This window comes from Quercus suber, unplaced genomic scaffold, assembly GCF_002906115.3.
Source record: "Quercus suber isolate HL8 unplaced genomic scaffold, Cork oak 2.0 scaffold_122, whole genome shotgun sequence".
NCBI classification, from domain to species: Eukaryota; Viridiplantae; Streptophyta; class Magnoliopsida; order Fagales; family Fagaceae; genus Quercus; species Quercus suber.
Genome location: NW_027069587.1, coordinates 1,018,163 through 1,032,148, shown reverse-complemented (window position 1 = coordinate 1,032,148; position 13,986 = coordinate 1,018,163). Strand labels below are relative to the sequence as shown.

Below are 13,986 nucleotides of genomic sequence, written 5' to 3'. Positions count from 1 at the left end.
AAGGGTCTCTCCATCTAATCACATCTACCTTTGCACGCATGGTTAATAAATTTTTGGGGTTGATGGTTTCAATTAATTCAAGCAGTTCTTGTCGTCTAATGTCTAACAAGGGACTTAAGTTCAAATATTACTTACATAAAAAAAATCAATTAATATTTTCATCTAATGATAAAAAATGATAAGTATATAATATCATGTTTATCATAAAGAATATTAGAGTACAAGCCCAAATGTAGGACAAATCTTTTTGGCTGGATTAGCACTAAAGGAAATAAAATAAAAATAGTAGTAAAATCTTGCAAGCAAATAATAGTGATAGCTTCATTTTCCTATTGCGCAACAGTTCTTCTTGTGTATATGAACCGTCGACCTGAAATGTCTTACCTCAAGTAGAATTAATAGATTGCTCATACTGATCGAGAGAGGAGGGAAGAGAGAAAGAGATGGAAGAAACACAAAGAGAGTTTCACCATGAAGAAAAGAAGAACATGCAGACGTAAATATCTGGAAGCACATATTGGGCTTTTCAGAAATGGCTGTAGTCAAGCGTGCCATTGATCTTGAGATAGCTGATGCCATTGAATGATTGAAAGACATGGATGACTCGTTACACTCTCGGACTTGTCTTCAACTCTAGGATGTGCTCCTTCCCCACTCTATCGCATTATGAGGTTCCTAATGCACCGTGGAATATTCAAAGAGAAACTCACTACCCAAGGCTCCCCAGGCAAGGGGGGAGACCCCCCAACTTTGATTATTTTTTAATCATTCTATACATTTCTTTATCTAACATTTTATCATTTTTCACAAACTGAGTGTATACGTAATAAATTTTAGGATTAATTATAATATTATAAACTACATAATTTGATGTTATTTTCAAGTTAAATTATGAAGTTTTAAATATACAAAAAAAATTTATATAATTAAAATTTTTTATCATTTAATTATTTGAATTTAACAAAAACTAAATTGGAAGCTTTATTTGAGATTTATCTAATCACTAAAAATCATTTTATGTAAAATTTAATTAGAACGTTGACTATTTAAAATTATGACAACACAAATGATACATATATAAAAGTATCTTTATAAATAACATAATATACTTGATATGCTATCTTTCCATGAATTTTCTTACCATTAAAATATAATGTAATATTCAAATGGGTGGCACTGTATTGTTTAAATTGATGTTAAGTACCATATATATAGAGAGAGAGAGTGTGTGTATGCATTATATGTGCATCTAGTCATGTTTGTGAGAGTGGAAGACAAGCGAATTGTATGTTGTATTTTTTGACTTCTGATGCTAAATCTTGGCTCGCTACTGTTCCCAGGTTATGCGCAAACACCTCTATCTCGCCGTTTGATGAGGCAAGGAGAACATAGCATGGCTGCTTTTATTTTGATGGAGAGCAGCCCAGTGATGCTGGCACCATGGCTTAGTCTAAGTGCTCCAGTTCTGGCCAATGGGACTTCATCATTTGAGAAGACTCATGGTGAAGATTTATGGAGCCATACAGCAGCAAATCCTGATCTTAGCTAGCTCTTCAATGAAGCAATGGCTTGTGATGCAAGGCTAGTGGTGCCCGCGATGATTCAAGGTTGTCCAGGATTATTTGATGGGCTTAGCAGTTTGGTAGATGTGGGTGGAGGCAATGGAACCACTATAAAGTTGTTGGTTAAGGCATGTCCATGGCTTCAAGGCATCAACTTTGATCTTCCTCATGTTGTCTCTGTTGCTGCAGAGATCAGCGGAGTTAAACATGTTGGGGGTGATATGTTTGAAACTGTTCCAAAGGCTGATGCTGCTTTCATAATGGTAAGTTCATGCAAATGAAAAAGGCGCCCTCAGTGTATAGGTCATTTATGTGTTTAGGAAGCCACTTCAGAATGAAGACCTGCTTTTAACCTAGCTAAAACACACACATAAAAGGTTTTGTAAAAGGTCTTCAAGTAGTTTCAACTTTCAAATCTTTCATACCTCCGAAATATATGCCATTAAGCCTACAAGATAAGGCAATACTATGTATTTGAAAATAAGAAACATGAACAAGAGTTACAAGACACGACACACAATATAAGAAAATTAAATAATTAATTAATATATATCTTTCGGTATATTTTTAAAAACATATTTTATGTTTAAGTTTTCAATATAAAATCATTGAAATTATGTTTAAAATAGAAGGAATTTTTAAATAAGAAGTTATATTTTTTTTCTCTTCAGACACGCAAAATTGTCCTAGACATGTTTTTGTTTGTCATGCTTGACGAGGACAGGTCGAGGATTTTATTGAGGCGTCCAAACTTCTTAGGTTTAAAATGGCAATATTGTTACTTCAACCGTAAGCTTAAATTTTTCCTCAGCTTCCATGCTCCTTTTATGTAAAATGTAATAGCATATGATTTTCTATTAGAATCAAAATTGGTTTGGTATTTCTCAAGTTGAAGTACACCGTACCCTTTTTAAGATATCCGGTTCTTTGGCTTAAGTAGTTTACTTTGAGAATTGCACCGGGTTCTGCATGATTGGGCAGACAACGAGTGCATCTAAATCCTTAAAAAATGCAAAGAGAGGACCTTGAAAGAGTGGGGATTTGTTCTTGGAGAGGCTGGATTTAGTAGATACACAGTGAAACCAATTCGTGCTTTGCAATCAGTAATTGAGGCATGTCCATAATTTATCTCTACTTAAAAATATGAACTATTGTGGATCTTTGGTCCTAAGTATTGATTCTCTTTCGCTCTGTTGTTATGGCTACTTAATTCAATAAAACCAGTTTAAGTTGATGTAGTTTGCTTGGTATTAAGTGCATCTATATGACTATCGAAATTTTTAAAAAAAAAAAAGAAGAAGAAAATTATGTCTTTCCATCCTAATTCAATTAAAACATTAATTTCTGAGGAAACTTTTTTTTGGCTAGAAAATATCATTCATTAAAAAAAAAAAAAAAGAGTCAAATCTGCCCCACAGTTTAGAAAATAATTTTGTAGTCTTATAATAATTTAACAAACTTACACCAAATTATAAACATTTCCACATATTACTTCAATGCATTCAAATAGTAAGGATCAAGGTTTTTTTTTTTCTCTGCTCACGTCTCTCTAACCTAGTTTAGAGCGGCGCGACTGTAGAACCTATTATCTTCCGTTAGGAGTGATATTCTTCCCCTCTGTTGATACGTCAATAGTAGGGCTAGTGGTTTGTGTTTTTTCTGGGGTGGGGAAACAGCGGTCCTTTTCTTTCTCTTCTTCTACTATACGGATTGACCTGCTACAATGGAGGAAGTACTGAACGACTGGAAACGTTTTTCTCTCTTGGAAGAAGAAAATAGCAAGATTACTCTGGATGAAGATAACCCTGATACTAAAGAGGTGATACTGGCAGGTAAGTTTATGACGCGAAGGGCACTTAGTGTTGAGGCTGTTGGAAGAACTCTCAAGCCGTTGTGGAAAACCCGGAACGGTTTCGAGATCCGAGACGTAGGAGACCATGTACTGCTATTTGTGTTTACTGATGAAAACGAGGCTGCAAGGGTTTTAGCAACCGAACCGTGGATTTATGATAAACACCTCATAATCCTCTCTTATTATGATGGATCCTGCCCTATCCGGAGTTTGAGATTTTCTATAGTTAATTTCTGGGTTCAAATCCATGGACTCCCTGTGAACAGATTGAACGAGAGGACAGCTTATGGGATTGGTAAAAGCATTGGGGATGTCTCAAAAGCCTCACAAACTGGTGAGTTAATCGGTGGTAATTTCTTAAGAGTCAGAGTTGGCATCAACGTTACAAGACCACTCAGCAAAGGACGTAAGGTTATGCTTGGCGATGGCAAAGAGGTTTGGGTAAAATTTAAGTATGAGAAGTTGCCTAACTTTTGCTACTGGTGCGGGTTGGTGTCGCATGATGCCAAGGAATGTAGTGTGTGGTTATCCAGTAAAGGTTCACTGTCCCTAAATCAACAAGAATATGGTTCATGGCTTAGGGCTTAGGGCTGACCCATTTTCAGTGGGAAAGAAGTCCTTTGTGTTTGTGCCAGGCACAGGAGGTGACTTTGGTGGTGAAGATGCTCATGCGAGGTTTAGACGTGAACCAGAGGTGAGAAGGCAAGGGACGGCACCGCCGCGGGAAGCCACTACCAACCTGGTTGATCTCGAATCTTCTGAGGTTAATCAGAATGTTGAAATCCCGGGTAAAATGGCGTCTGTCACGCATACTTCCCATGTAAGTAAAACTCAGGCTTCTTCTGATACTTTGCCCATTATGATGCCTAGTGACATGCATACAAATTTGGCTAACTTTGAAGAGCAAATCCAGGAGATTGATATGGAAATAAACAAATATGATTCTCATACTTCTTGTTTAGCTAACCCGGGTATTATGGATGAGTTGTCTCCTAGTTTGTCTAGTTATGTTCAGGTACATCCAAGGGACAAGACTACTCCTTTGACCCATAATGAAGCACATGACTCCACTAACGAGCCACGTGGTCTTGAGGAAAATCAAGTAGGTTTGAGAACTTGGAAACGTTTGGCACGTCTGAGACAAAGTGAAGAGCAAAACATGCATGTACCTACTTTAGGCAAACATCCTTCAGTTCTGGATGGGGATGATGAAGCAACACAACCCCGAAAGAAGTTGCAGATTTCTAGTGGAGATCACAGTTTATTGGCGGAGGCTGCTGAGCAGCCCTACCAGTCCCAATGAGTTGCTTAGCATGGAACTGTCGTGGGCTTGGGAACCCATGTACAGTGAGAGAGCTTGGAGATTTAATCCGGGCAAAAGATCCCTCTGTCGTGTTTTTGGCCGAGACATGGGCAGATGAAGCTAGGCTAAAAGAAATCAAAAGAGACTTAAGTTTTGAGAATTTGCACTTTGTGGGAAGAATAAATAGAGCTGGAGGTTTGGCTCTTTTTTGGAAGAACAATATTGATTTACATGTTGAAACGTCCTCAAAAAACCATATTGATGCTGTGGTAGGCAAAGGTAAAGAGGGAGCTTGGCGATTTACTGGTTTCTACGGTGAGCCCGTTACACACAAAAGGCTAGAGTCTTGGAATCTTCTTCGAGAACTCAACTCTCGTATGACACTTCCTTGGATTTGTATGGGGGATTTTAATGAAATAACGAGGCAGTCGGAGAAATTGGGAGGTAGTGTTAGAAGCCATTCCCAAATGCAACTTTTTAGAGATGCTATTGATGAATGTGGTTTTATGGACCTTGGCTTTACTGGTTCTCAGTTCACTTGGAAGAAACACTTTAATGATGGTCATTCGGTATGGGAGCGACTAGACCGGGGTTTGGCTAACAGTGAGTGGCTACTTCGATTTGCTGGGACTATTGTACATCACTTGCAATCTTTTTCTTCAGACCATTGCCCTATCTGGATAGTGCCGAGGAATTTGATCTTACCGAGGGCATCCAAACCTTTCTGGTTCGAAGAAATGTGGCTTACAGAGAGAGGGTGTACTGATACTATTCAAGCTGTGTGGGCCGTAAATGATTCAGCTGATCCAGGTACTAAAGTAATTAAAAAAATTGAGAGATGTGGGGTTGAGCTTAAGAAGTGGAGTTTGAGAAATTTTGGTAGTGTGAGAAAAGAGCTAGAGCAAAAGAAGAAGGAGGTGGTGCAGGCCGAAAAGGAAGCTATAAGATCTGGGCAGAACTTTCGGGTAAGGGAATTGATGCTGGAACTTAACATACTCAGGGACAAGGAGGCTCAGATGTGGTTGCAGAGGTCAAAAGTGCAATGGGCTAAACATGGAGATAAGAACTCCAAATATTTCCATGCAAGAGCCACACAAAGGTGTAGGAAAAATTCAATCTCTTCTCTTAAAAAAGGTGATGGCACGTGGTGTGGGGACCAAACTGAAGTGGCAGAAACAATTATAGCCTATTTCCAAGACTTGTTTATATCGGCTAATCCTATAAATCTAGAGAGCACTACTCAATTTATTTATCCCATTATCAGTGATGAGATGAATGTAAGATTAGTGGCTGAGTTTGAAGCTCTGGAAGTACAAGAAGCAATCAAGCAAATGGCCCCTCTAAAAGCCCCAGGTCCGGATGGTATGCCCCCTGTCTTTTATCAAAACTATTGGGATTTATTAGGTGAGAATGTCACCTCTTCTGTGCTTTATTTTCTCAACTCTGCATCTTTACCTGCTAACCTTAATCACACTTTTATTACTCTCATTCCTAAGGTTAAAAATCCGGAATTTGTGTTTGAATTCCGGCCTATTAGCCTTTGTAATGTATTGTATAAAATTTTCTCTAAGGTTTTAGCTAATAGACTTAAAAAAATTCTACCAAAAATTATCACTGAGAACCAAAGTGCCTTTACGAAAAGTCGACTGATCTCAGATAATATTTTGGTGGCTTTTGAGTCTTTATATAGTATGCAGAGACACACAGGGAAAGAAGAATTTATGGCCATAAAGCTTGACATGAGTAAATCTTACGATAGAGTGGAATGGGTCTATTTGGAAGCAGTGATGAGGCGAATGGGGTTTGATGAAAAATGGATTAGATTGATGATGATTTCCATAACCACTGTATCCTACTCAATCCTGGTCAATGATGAGCCTACTAGCATGATTGTCCCATCCCGAGGAATCAGACAGGGTGACCCTCTATCTCCTTTTTTATTCTTGCTGTGTACTGAGGGGCTGAATGGTCTAATCTCCCAAGCTGCAAACCGTGGTGACATTAAGGGATTTGCTTTTTCCAGAAATAGCCCGAGACTAACACATCTTCTTTTTGCAGATGATAGTCTTCTATTTTGCAGGGCCACTGTGCAGGAATGCAATAATATTTTGGAGATCCTGGAAGTATATAGGAACTGTTCTGGCCAACAAATTAACCGGAATAAAACCACCATCTTCTTTAGCAAGCTCACTTCAGAAGAAATCAGACAGCATATCAAACAAACCTTGGGGGTACCGGAGATCAAGCAGTATGAGAAATACTTAGGGTTACCATCCTTTGTGGGGCGAAAAAAGAAAGCTAGTTTCAACTTTATAAAGGAGAAGGTTTGGAGGAAGTTGCAAGGGTGGGAAGAAAAATTACTCTCGCAGGCTGGGAGAGAGATATTGATTAAAGCAGTAGTGCAAGCAATACCCACTTACACCATGAGTTGCTTCAAACTCCCTATTGGCCTATGTAATGAATTGGAGAGCCTTATTAGAAAATTTTGGTGTGGTCAACGTGGAGATAGGCGAAAGATTCATTGGGTGAAATGGGAGACTCTTACCCAATCTAAGGTTGTTGGTGGGATGGGTTTTAAAGATTTAGCTCTTTTTAACGACGCCTTGTTAGCAAACAAGCTTGGCGACTCCTTCACAACAAAGATTCTCTATTGTACAGAGCTTTCAAAAGTAAATTTTTCCCAAATTGCTCATTCATGGAAGCCCCGGATTCTCCAAGTGGCTCATATGCTTGGCGTAGTATTCTCAAGGGGAGGGAAGTATTGGAGAGAGGGGCTAGATGGCGAGTGGGTAACGGAGAATCTATCAAAATTTGGAGTGACCCATGGCTTCCTAGCTTAGAGCACCCTCAAATTTTGTCCCCTGTTTTAGATGGTTTACAGGAAGCAACAGTGGATTGTCTTATCAATCCTACGCCTAGAAGTTGGGATAGGGCTGCTTTACTTGGTTATTTTGCCCCTGTGGAAGCTGAATTGATTTTAAAAATCCCACTCAGCCTAACCGTTGTAGAGGACAAGCTCTTTTGGCCACATGTTCCTAATGGGGTCTATACCGTGAAATCCGGTTATAGATTCCTTGTCCAAGAAAAGGCTGAATCACCATCATCTCCCTTCTCCCATAGTGAAAATGAAAGTGTGTGGGGACGTATTTGGAGGCTCTCTGTGCCAAATAAAGTCAAAAATTTTCTGTCGAGGGCCTGTAGGGATGCTCTGCCAGTGAAAACAAACCTGGTCCGCAGAAAAGTCATTGAAGAAGATGTTTGTAACCATTGTAACCTGAAGGCCGAGGACGGTTTCCATGCACTGTGGGACTGCTCTGCTCTCTCGGCCATGTGGGAAACTGACATAATGTGGCTGTTTTGCAGGTCTAAAAGGTTCTCAAATTTCTACGAGCTCACCAGATTCGTGCTGGAGTCCGATAGGCGACCTGAGCTGTTTGCGGCAATCACGTGGACAATCTGGTTTCGCCGTAATCAACTTCGAACCAGCAACAAGGCTTTCCCGCTATCCCAAGTTGTTCCATCAGCCATGCATATGCTGCAAGAGTTCAACGATGTGCAACCAGCTGCTCCAGTGCAGATAGTTTCTCCTCACAGGTCTCGGCCCAAGTGGGAACCCCCTCCTCCAATGCACTTGAAGATTAATTTTGATGGTGCAGTTTTTAGGGAGACAGAGGAAGCTGGGCTGGGTGTGGTTGTTCGTGATTCTCATGGGAAGGTGCTCGCATCCTTGTCGGAGAAGATCAAGCTGCCATCCTCATCAGACGAAGTGGAAGCGCTGGCTGCTGTTCGAGCTATCACCCTTGCTAAGGACCTCAACCTACCCTCTTTTATCGTCGAGGGAGATTCAAAGGTGGTTATTTCAGCCTTAAGAAAGGAAGAGGAATCTTTTTCTTCTTTTGGTCATTTGATTTCTTCTATTAAGCATTATTTAGTTTTTTGTAATTGTGTTTCTTTTTCACATACTCGTAGAATGGGTAACTCGCTTGCTCATTCTTTAGCTAAACATGCAAGAACTATTGTTGGCTTGTCTTTGTGGATGGATGATATCCCACCACAAGTAGCTGATATACTTTTAGCCGATGGTGGCTGATTTTATTTTATAAAGTTGAAGCTAGATTCTCAAAAAAAAAAAAAAATAGTAAGACATGCTGAATAAAAAAATTTTAATTTAAAATTAGTTATAAAACTGAAACTGACTCATATCATATATAGGCTACAGTGAACAAGGGAGAAACTGAGCACAAATTTTTTCTTTTCTCTTTTATTTTTTTTCCTGTAAAAAAGAGAATTGCAACCCACATCGTTTGTGTCTGGCAGACTGTGCTACACAGCTGAATATAAATGTAGAGCAAAACCACATTAACAATCCATCTTTGCGCTTGGGGCAACGACGCAGCCAGTGAGGTTCTAATTGAGGTGCGTCTATTGCTGGTTGAAAACTATTTCCAAACCCCCTCTTAGGCCTGGGTTCAGCCTCAGCCTTTGAGAATTTCTGGAAGGGCTGCCTCTTTAGGGTAAAGCCCTACAATTACTAGTTCTCAAAACTTATTGTCTTATTTAATTGCTAACCTATGAATATTAAAAAAAGAAAAATTTAAAAGAAAAAAAAAAAAAAAACTCTTATTAATTGCAATAACTTTTTCTTGCCAAGAAGAAAAGCACATCAAATTTTTGAAAGGGATGTGGACAAATATAAGAGAAATGTTATAAATACAAATCTTTTCATAACTTACTAATATAGAAATTTGTGATCAGTAACATATACTTACATGAATTCGTCATTGATATCGTCTTTATTATACATCATTCATAACAAGTGACATCAATGGTTATTGCATTTCTACACTTATCAATATACAAAGGTCAACTTATCAAATAATATTATTAGCAATGCTAGGGTGGTGGAGTCTACATCAATATTTTGATGTTTATCAAGAGATATGATTGATTCATGGGGATGGGGAGTGGGAGTGGGGGAGTCCCATTAGGGATGTATAATAGGTCCAAGTCGAGGGGGTTTGTTCTCTCTCAAAATTGAGAGTTAATCTTGAGAGAGAGAGAGAGAGAGAGAGAGAGAGAGAGAGAGAGAGAGGTGACTTTTGATTTAAGTGGGATAGAATAAAAAAAAATTGTATATGGATTTCTTTAAATTTAGCTAGAAACAAAAACTTTTCCAAAAGAAAAGGTAAATAAGTATGAAATATATTCTTTTGGACCAAAATTACAAGGCCATTTCTATTTGGTAACCCTAGGCAATTGTTGGGGGGTTGAACCAATGAAAATAAAATAATATAAATGTAATTGTTGAAATATAATAATATAAATGTAACTGTTGAAATATATAGTAACAGGATTTTGTGACCAGCGTTAATGGGTTTTTGTAAGTTTTAACATGTTATATTGAAGCTGGTTAGCTAAAATCCATTATGTACCTTTCAAAATTATTTGCAATGCAATGAGATTTTATTTGGCTTTGGTATACTGTTGTTGTGGTTGTGATATCAGATACTAAAGGCCATTGAAGCTAAATGCAAATTTGTTAACTATTCTTGCATTAGATGGATAAAGAAAAAAAAATATTAAGGTTGATGTAGGTGTCTATTTGTTAAAATAGCCATATATAAGTTTTTTGGATTAATTTGGCTAAAACCTTGTAGAGATTGATGTGAATGCTCTTATGATATACGAAATGACTAAAGTTAAGTGATTAATAAATAAAAATTTATATGGAGAGAGAGAGAGAGAGAGAGAGAGAGAGATGGGAAACGTTCTTTAAACTCTTCAATAAGGGAGGAAAAACAGAAATTCAATAAATGAGCTCTTTAGTGTGTTCTCAACAGTTTCCATATCAAAATTAATATTTCACATATTTATGAACACAAGTATTTTCAATTCGTTGTGCCAATTCAATATTTTTCTATAAAAAAGTTACATATCTTTCATTCTACAACTGAAGACGATTAACACTTACTATCTAAAGAATTTCAAGAGTAAGTGTTGATGGAAGGCTACAAACAATTTGTTGTGAAGGCTTTTATGATCGTATTAATGGCATTCCTAGCTTTTATTGGAAGCACACAAGGGCAGCCAATTTGTTGTTTTCGTGAGGCTTGTTGCTGCCAAACTTGTACCAGGCCGCCACACGTAGGTGGTGGAGGCTGGGGTACAAACTGGGGTAAAAACATATAAAATATATGAGTGAAGTATGAATAACATATGAAATATATGAGTAAATTATTTTAACTTTTGGTTGATTTGCTACATTTTTTGTATGTTGCCGCACTCTCTCTCTCCCTCCCTCTCTCTGTCTCTCTCCATATAGCATGGTACAAGCATAAAACACCACAATAGCTACTACTATTGACATGACAAACTTCTCCCAAATGAGGAATTTTAGAGCTTCAATTTAGCAAAAATAACAATTGGGATTTAATGTAATTGAGTTTTCTTTTGAAGCGTAATTTTTTTATGTCATTTTATATACTTTAAAAAATCGGTTGGAAGTTGCTTACATGGATGAAACACAATGATGGAGTTACACTATTCCCAGGGGCCATAGCTTTTGCTTAGACCAATGATTGTGTTTCTTCACAACTTTGTTCATACTAACAAAAAATGGTTCCAACTTCATATATTTGATAAATCAAGAAAAAAAAAATAAAAGAAGCTTCGTCTAACTAAAACAACAAAGGGTGCACTATTCATATCTGATATTCATTTTCTTCTTTTAATTATAATGCTAATTTCAATACTTATTATTTTAAACCACATATTTTCAATTCTCAACTAGTACACAATCATACCACCGCACTTCTTAGGCTAGTACATAAAGAATACCATGTGCTTGCCACCACTTATTTTGCGGCATACATCAATTTCTGGAGGGGTTGAGTTAAACCCCTTACCAATTTTGTTTAAGTTTTTTTTTAATGACATACACACACACATATATATTCTCTATACAATCTAAGGATCATCTGGGGGCGTTTAATTCGCTATAATGTGATACACATTACATTAATGAAATCTTGTAGCAAAGAAATCAATATTGACATTTTTGTAATTAATTCGAAACAAATCTAGCACCAGTAATATCTATATTGACCATTTGAAATTAACCCTATTGGTAATTAAACTTGGGATGTTACAAGTGTTCCAAGTTTCCTTTTATAGTTTCTCGTTTTCTATTATAGGAGAATGACAATATCGAAGAACTACTAGATTCTAAGCAATGTCAAATGATTTTCGTAAATGTGTAGTATTGACCCAGCCCAAATCTGGGCCTAGCAAAGGTGGAGTTGGGGATTCCACCTCCCAAAAAAAAAAAAAAAAAAAAAAACCTAAATATAAGGTTCTATAGTGAAATTATTTGTTCATTTTCATTATTTCTGAAGAAACTTTTTTTTTTTTTAATGAAATTATTTGTTCATTTTCATTGCTTCGTAGAGCCCACTAAAACATAAAAGTAATGCCACAAACACAAACTAATTTACAACATTTTTACAAACAACTAATGTGCTTTAGTCATTTTCAAATAATTATTGGTAAACATAAATATGATATTAGTGGTGGATCCATATTAGAACTAATAAGAATTTGCCACATAATAGTTTGAAAAATGTTAGCTTCTTTATATAGTATTTATAGATTAGACTTTAGGTGCCAATTATAATATGCAAAAAAAAAAATCCAATTATGACAAAATTAACTAGTTAGAACTTAGAACCATAGTTAAATGTTAAACAACAATGAATTATCCAAAAAAGTATATATATATATATATATAAATTCTGTCCATCTATATAATAGTCACAACATGAGTAAAAGATATTGGAATCCTATACATTTTCATTAGAAACACCTTGAGGTTCTTGTTGAACTACAAAATTATTGCCAACAACAATTGTATTTTCAATTTCTTATCTCTTTTGAATGAACCCAATGCATAACTTTAGAACCCAATTACTTGAAACAAAACTCAATCTTTCTCTTAAAAAAACATAAACAAAAACAAAAAAACATGGTCAAATAGAGTATATAGGAAGCAGCCCATTTAGAATAGTGTAGCTAATTAGCCTACTACATTAAGGCCCAAGGATTCTTTATGCAAACCAAATTAAGACTAAGAGTACTATAAAAGAATTGGAGATTCCTAATCTCTCTATCTCTCGTTCCAATTCTCAACCCTACCTTTTAGCATTTATTACTCATGATAATTGCTCTATCATTAATCAAGAATAATTGGTTTTTTATGTAAACGAGGTATGAATCCTAGATCTTCTATTCAACAAAAACTTTTACCAATGAGCAAACTGAAACTCATTTTTTATGGCACTTTTCTACATCAAAAGAATCTCGATGTCAAAGTTAAGAGCCCAAAGGATGAATCAAACATACCAAAATGTAAACAATAAATTTCTTTTTCAAGAATCCAAAATGCAAGTTAACGCAAATATTCATTTTTTAATGAAAGTTATTTATACATTTTGTATAACATTAAAACGTATAAACAATTTCAAAATTATTATTTTAGTTTTCTTATTTTTTAAATTCAAATCCTATTTTTTCTATCCTACAATTCAAAACACCAAAAAACGTAACTCAAAAATTAATAAAACTTAACAATTATTAGTTGGAAAAGTTAGGGAAATTTTTCAAATTTTCTCAAACCCTATTTTTTCTATCTTACAATTCAAAACACCAAAAAAAATAACCCAAGAATTAATGAAACTTTGCAATGATTTATTGGAAAAATTAGGAAAACAATATGTTATTGATAATCTATTGAGATTATTTTCTTTGTAGAACTTGCAAATTCTTCCACCAAAAAGATTATCAAATAAACAATTATTAGTAAAATATCATAATTAAGTTTCTATACATGCGTTGTTATAAAAAATAAAAAAATAAAATAAAATAAATAATAATAATAATAATAATACAATTGCAAAAGTTAAAATATGTCACTCATCCAATTATTTTTGTTTGATTAACCTTTACTTTTGTCTGAATAAGTGACACTACATAGTACTTCTAATACAACTATTTAGAGTTCTTTCTCTATAGAAATTAAAAATTTGAATCCCCAAAAAGACTAAAAGATAAATAATGTACAATTACTACTTTTACTTTCAGGTGTTTGATACAACATTTCCCAGTTCTTTCTTAGAGCATTAGCATTAGCCTCACCAAATTAAACAGTTTTTCAACAAAAAATTGGCTAAACTCAACCAAAATTTCTTACATTAGCCTCAACAGTCTAACAATTT

General features: G+C 35.9%; 1 protein-coding gene, 1 non-coding gene and 1 pseudogene across 2 annotated transcripts; all 3 read left to right on the top strand.

The window, feature by feature from the left end:
* Positions 1-443: 443 nt before the first annotated feature.
* Positions 444-2,686, top strand: LOC111998317 (acetylserotonin O-methyltransferase-like; annotated as a pseudogene).
* Positions 2,687-4,713: 2,027 nt separating this feature from the next.
* LOC111998282 (uncharacterized) lies at positions 4,714-8,807 on the top strand. Its single transcript, XM_024030385.2, has 2 exons — positions 4,714-7,506; positions 7,599-8,807. The coding sequence occupies exons 1-2, from the start codon at positions 4,714-4,716 to the stop codon at positions 8,805-8,807; spliced, it is 4,002 nt and encodes a 1,333-aa protein (XP_023886153.2).
* A 279-nt stretch (positions 8,808-9,086) lies between these two features.
* LOC111998318 (U4 spliceosomal RNA) lies at positions 9,087-9,239 on the top strand. Its single transcript, XR_010629958.1, has one exon. It is a non-coding gene; the product is annotated as a U4 spliceosomal RNA (small nuclear RNA).
* Positions 9,240-13,986: the final 4,747 nt, after the last annotated feature.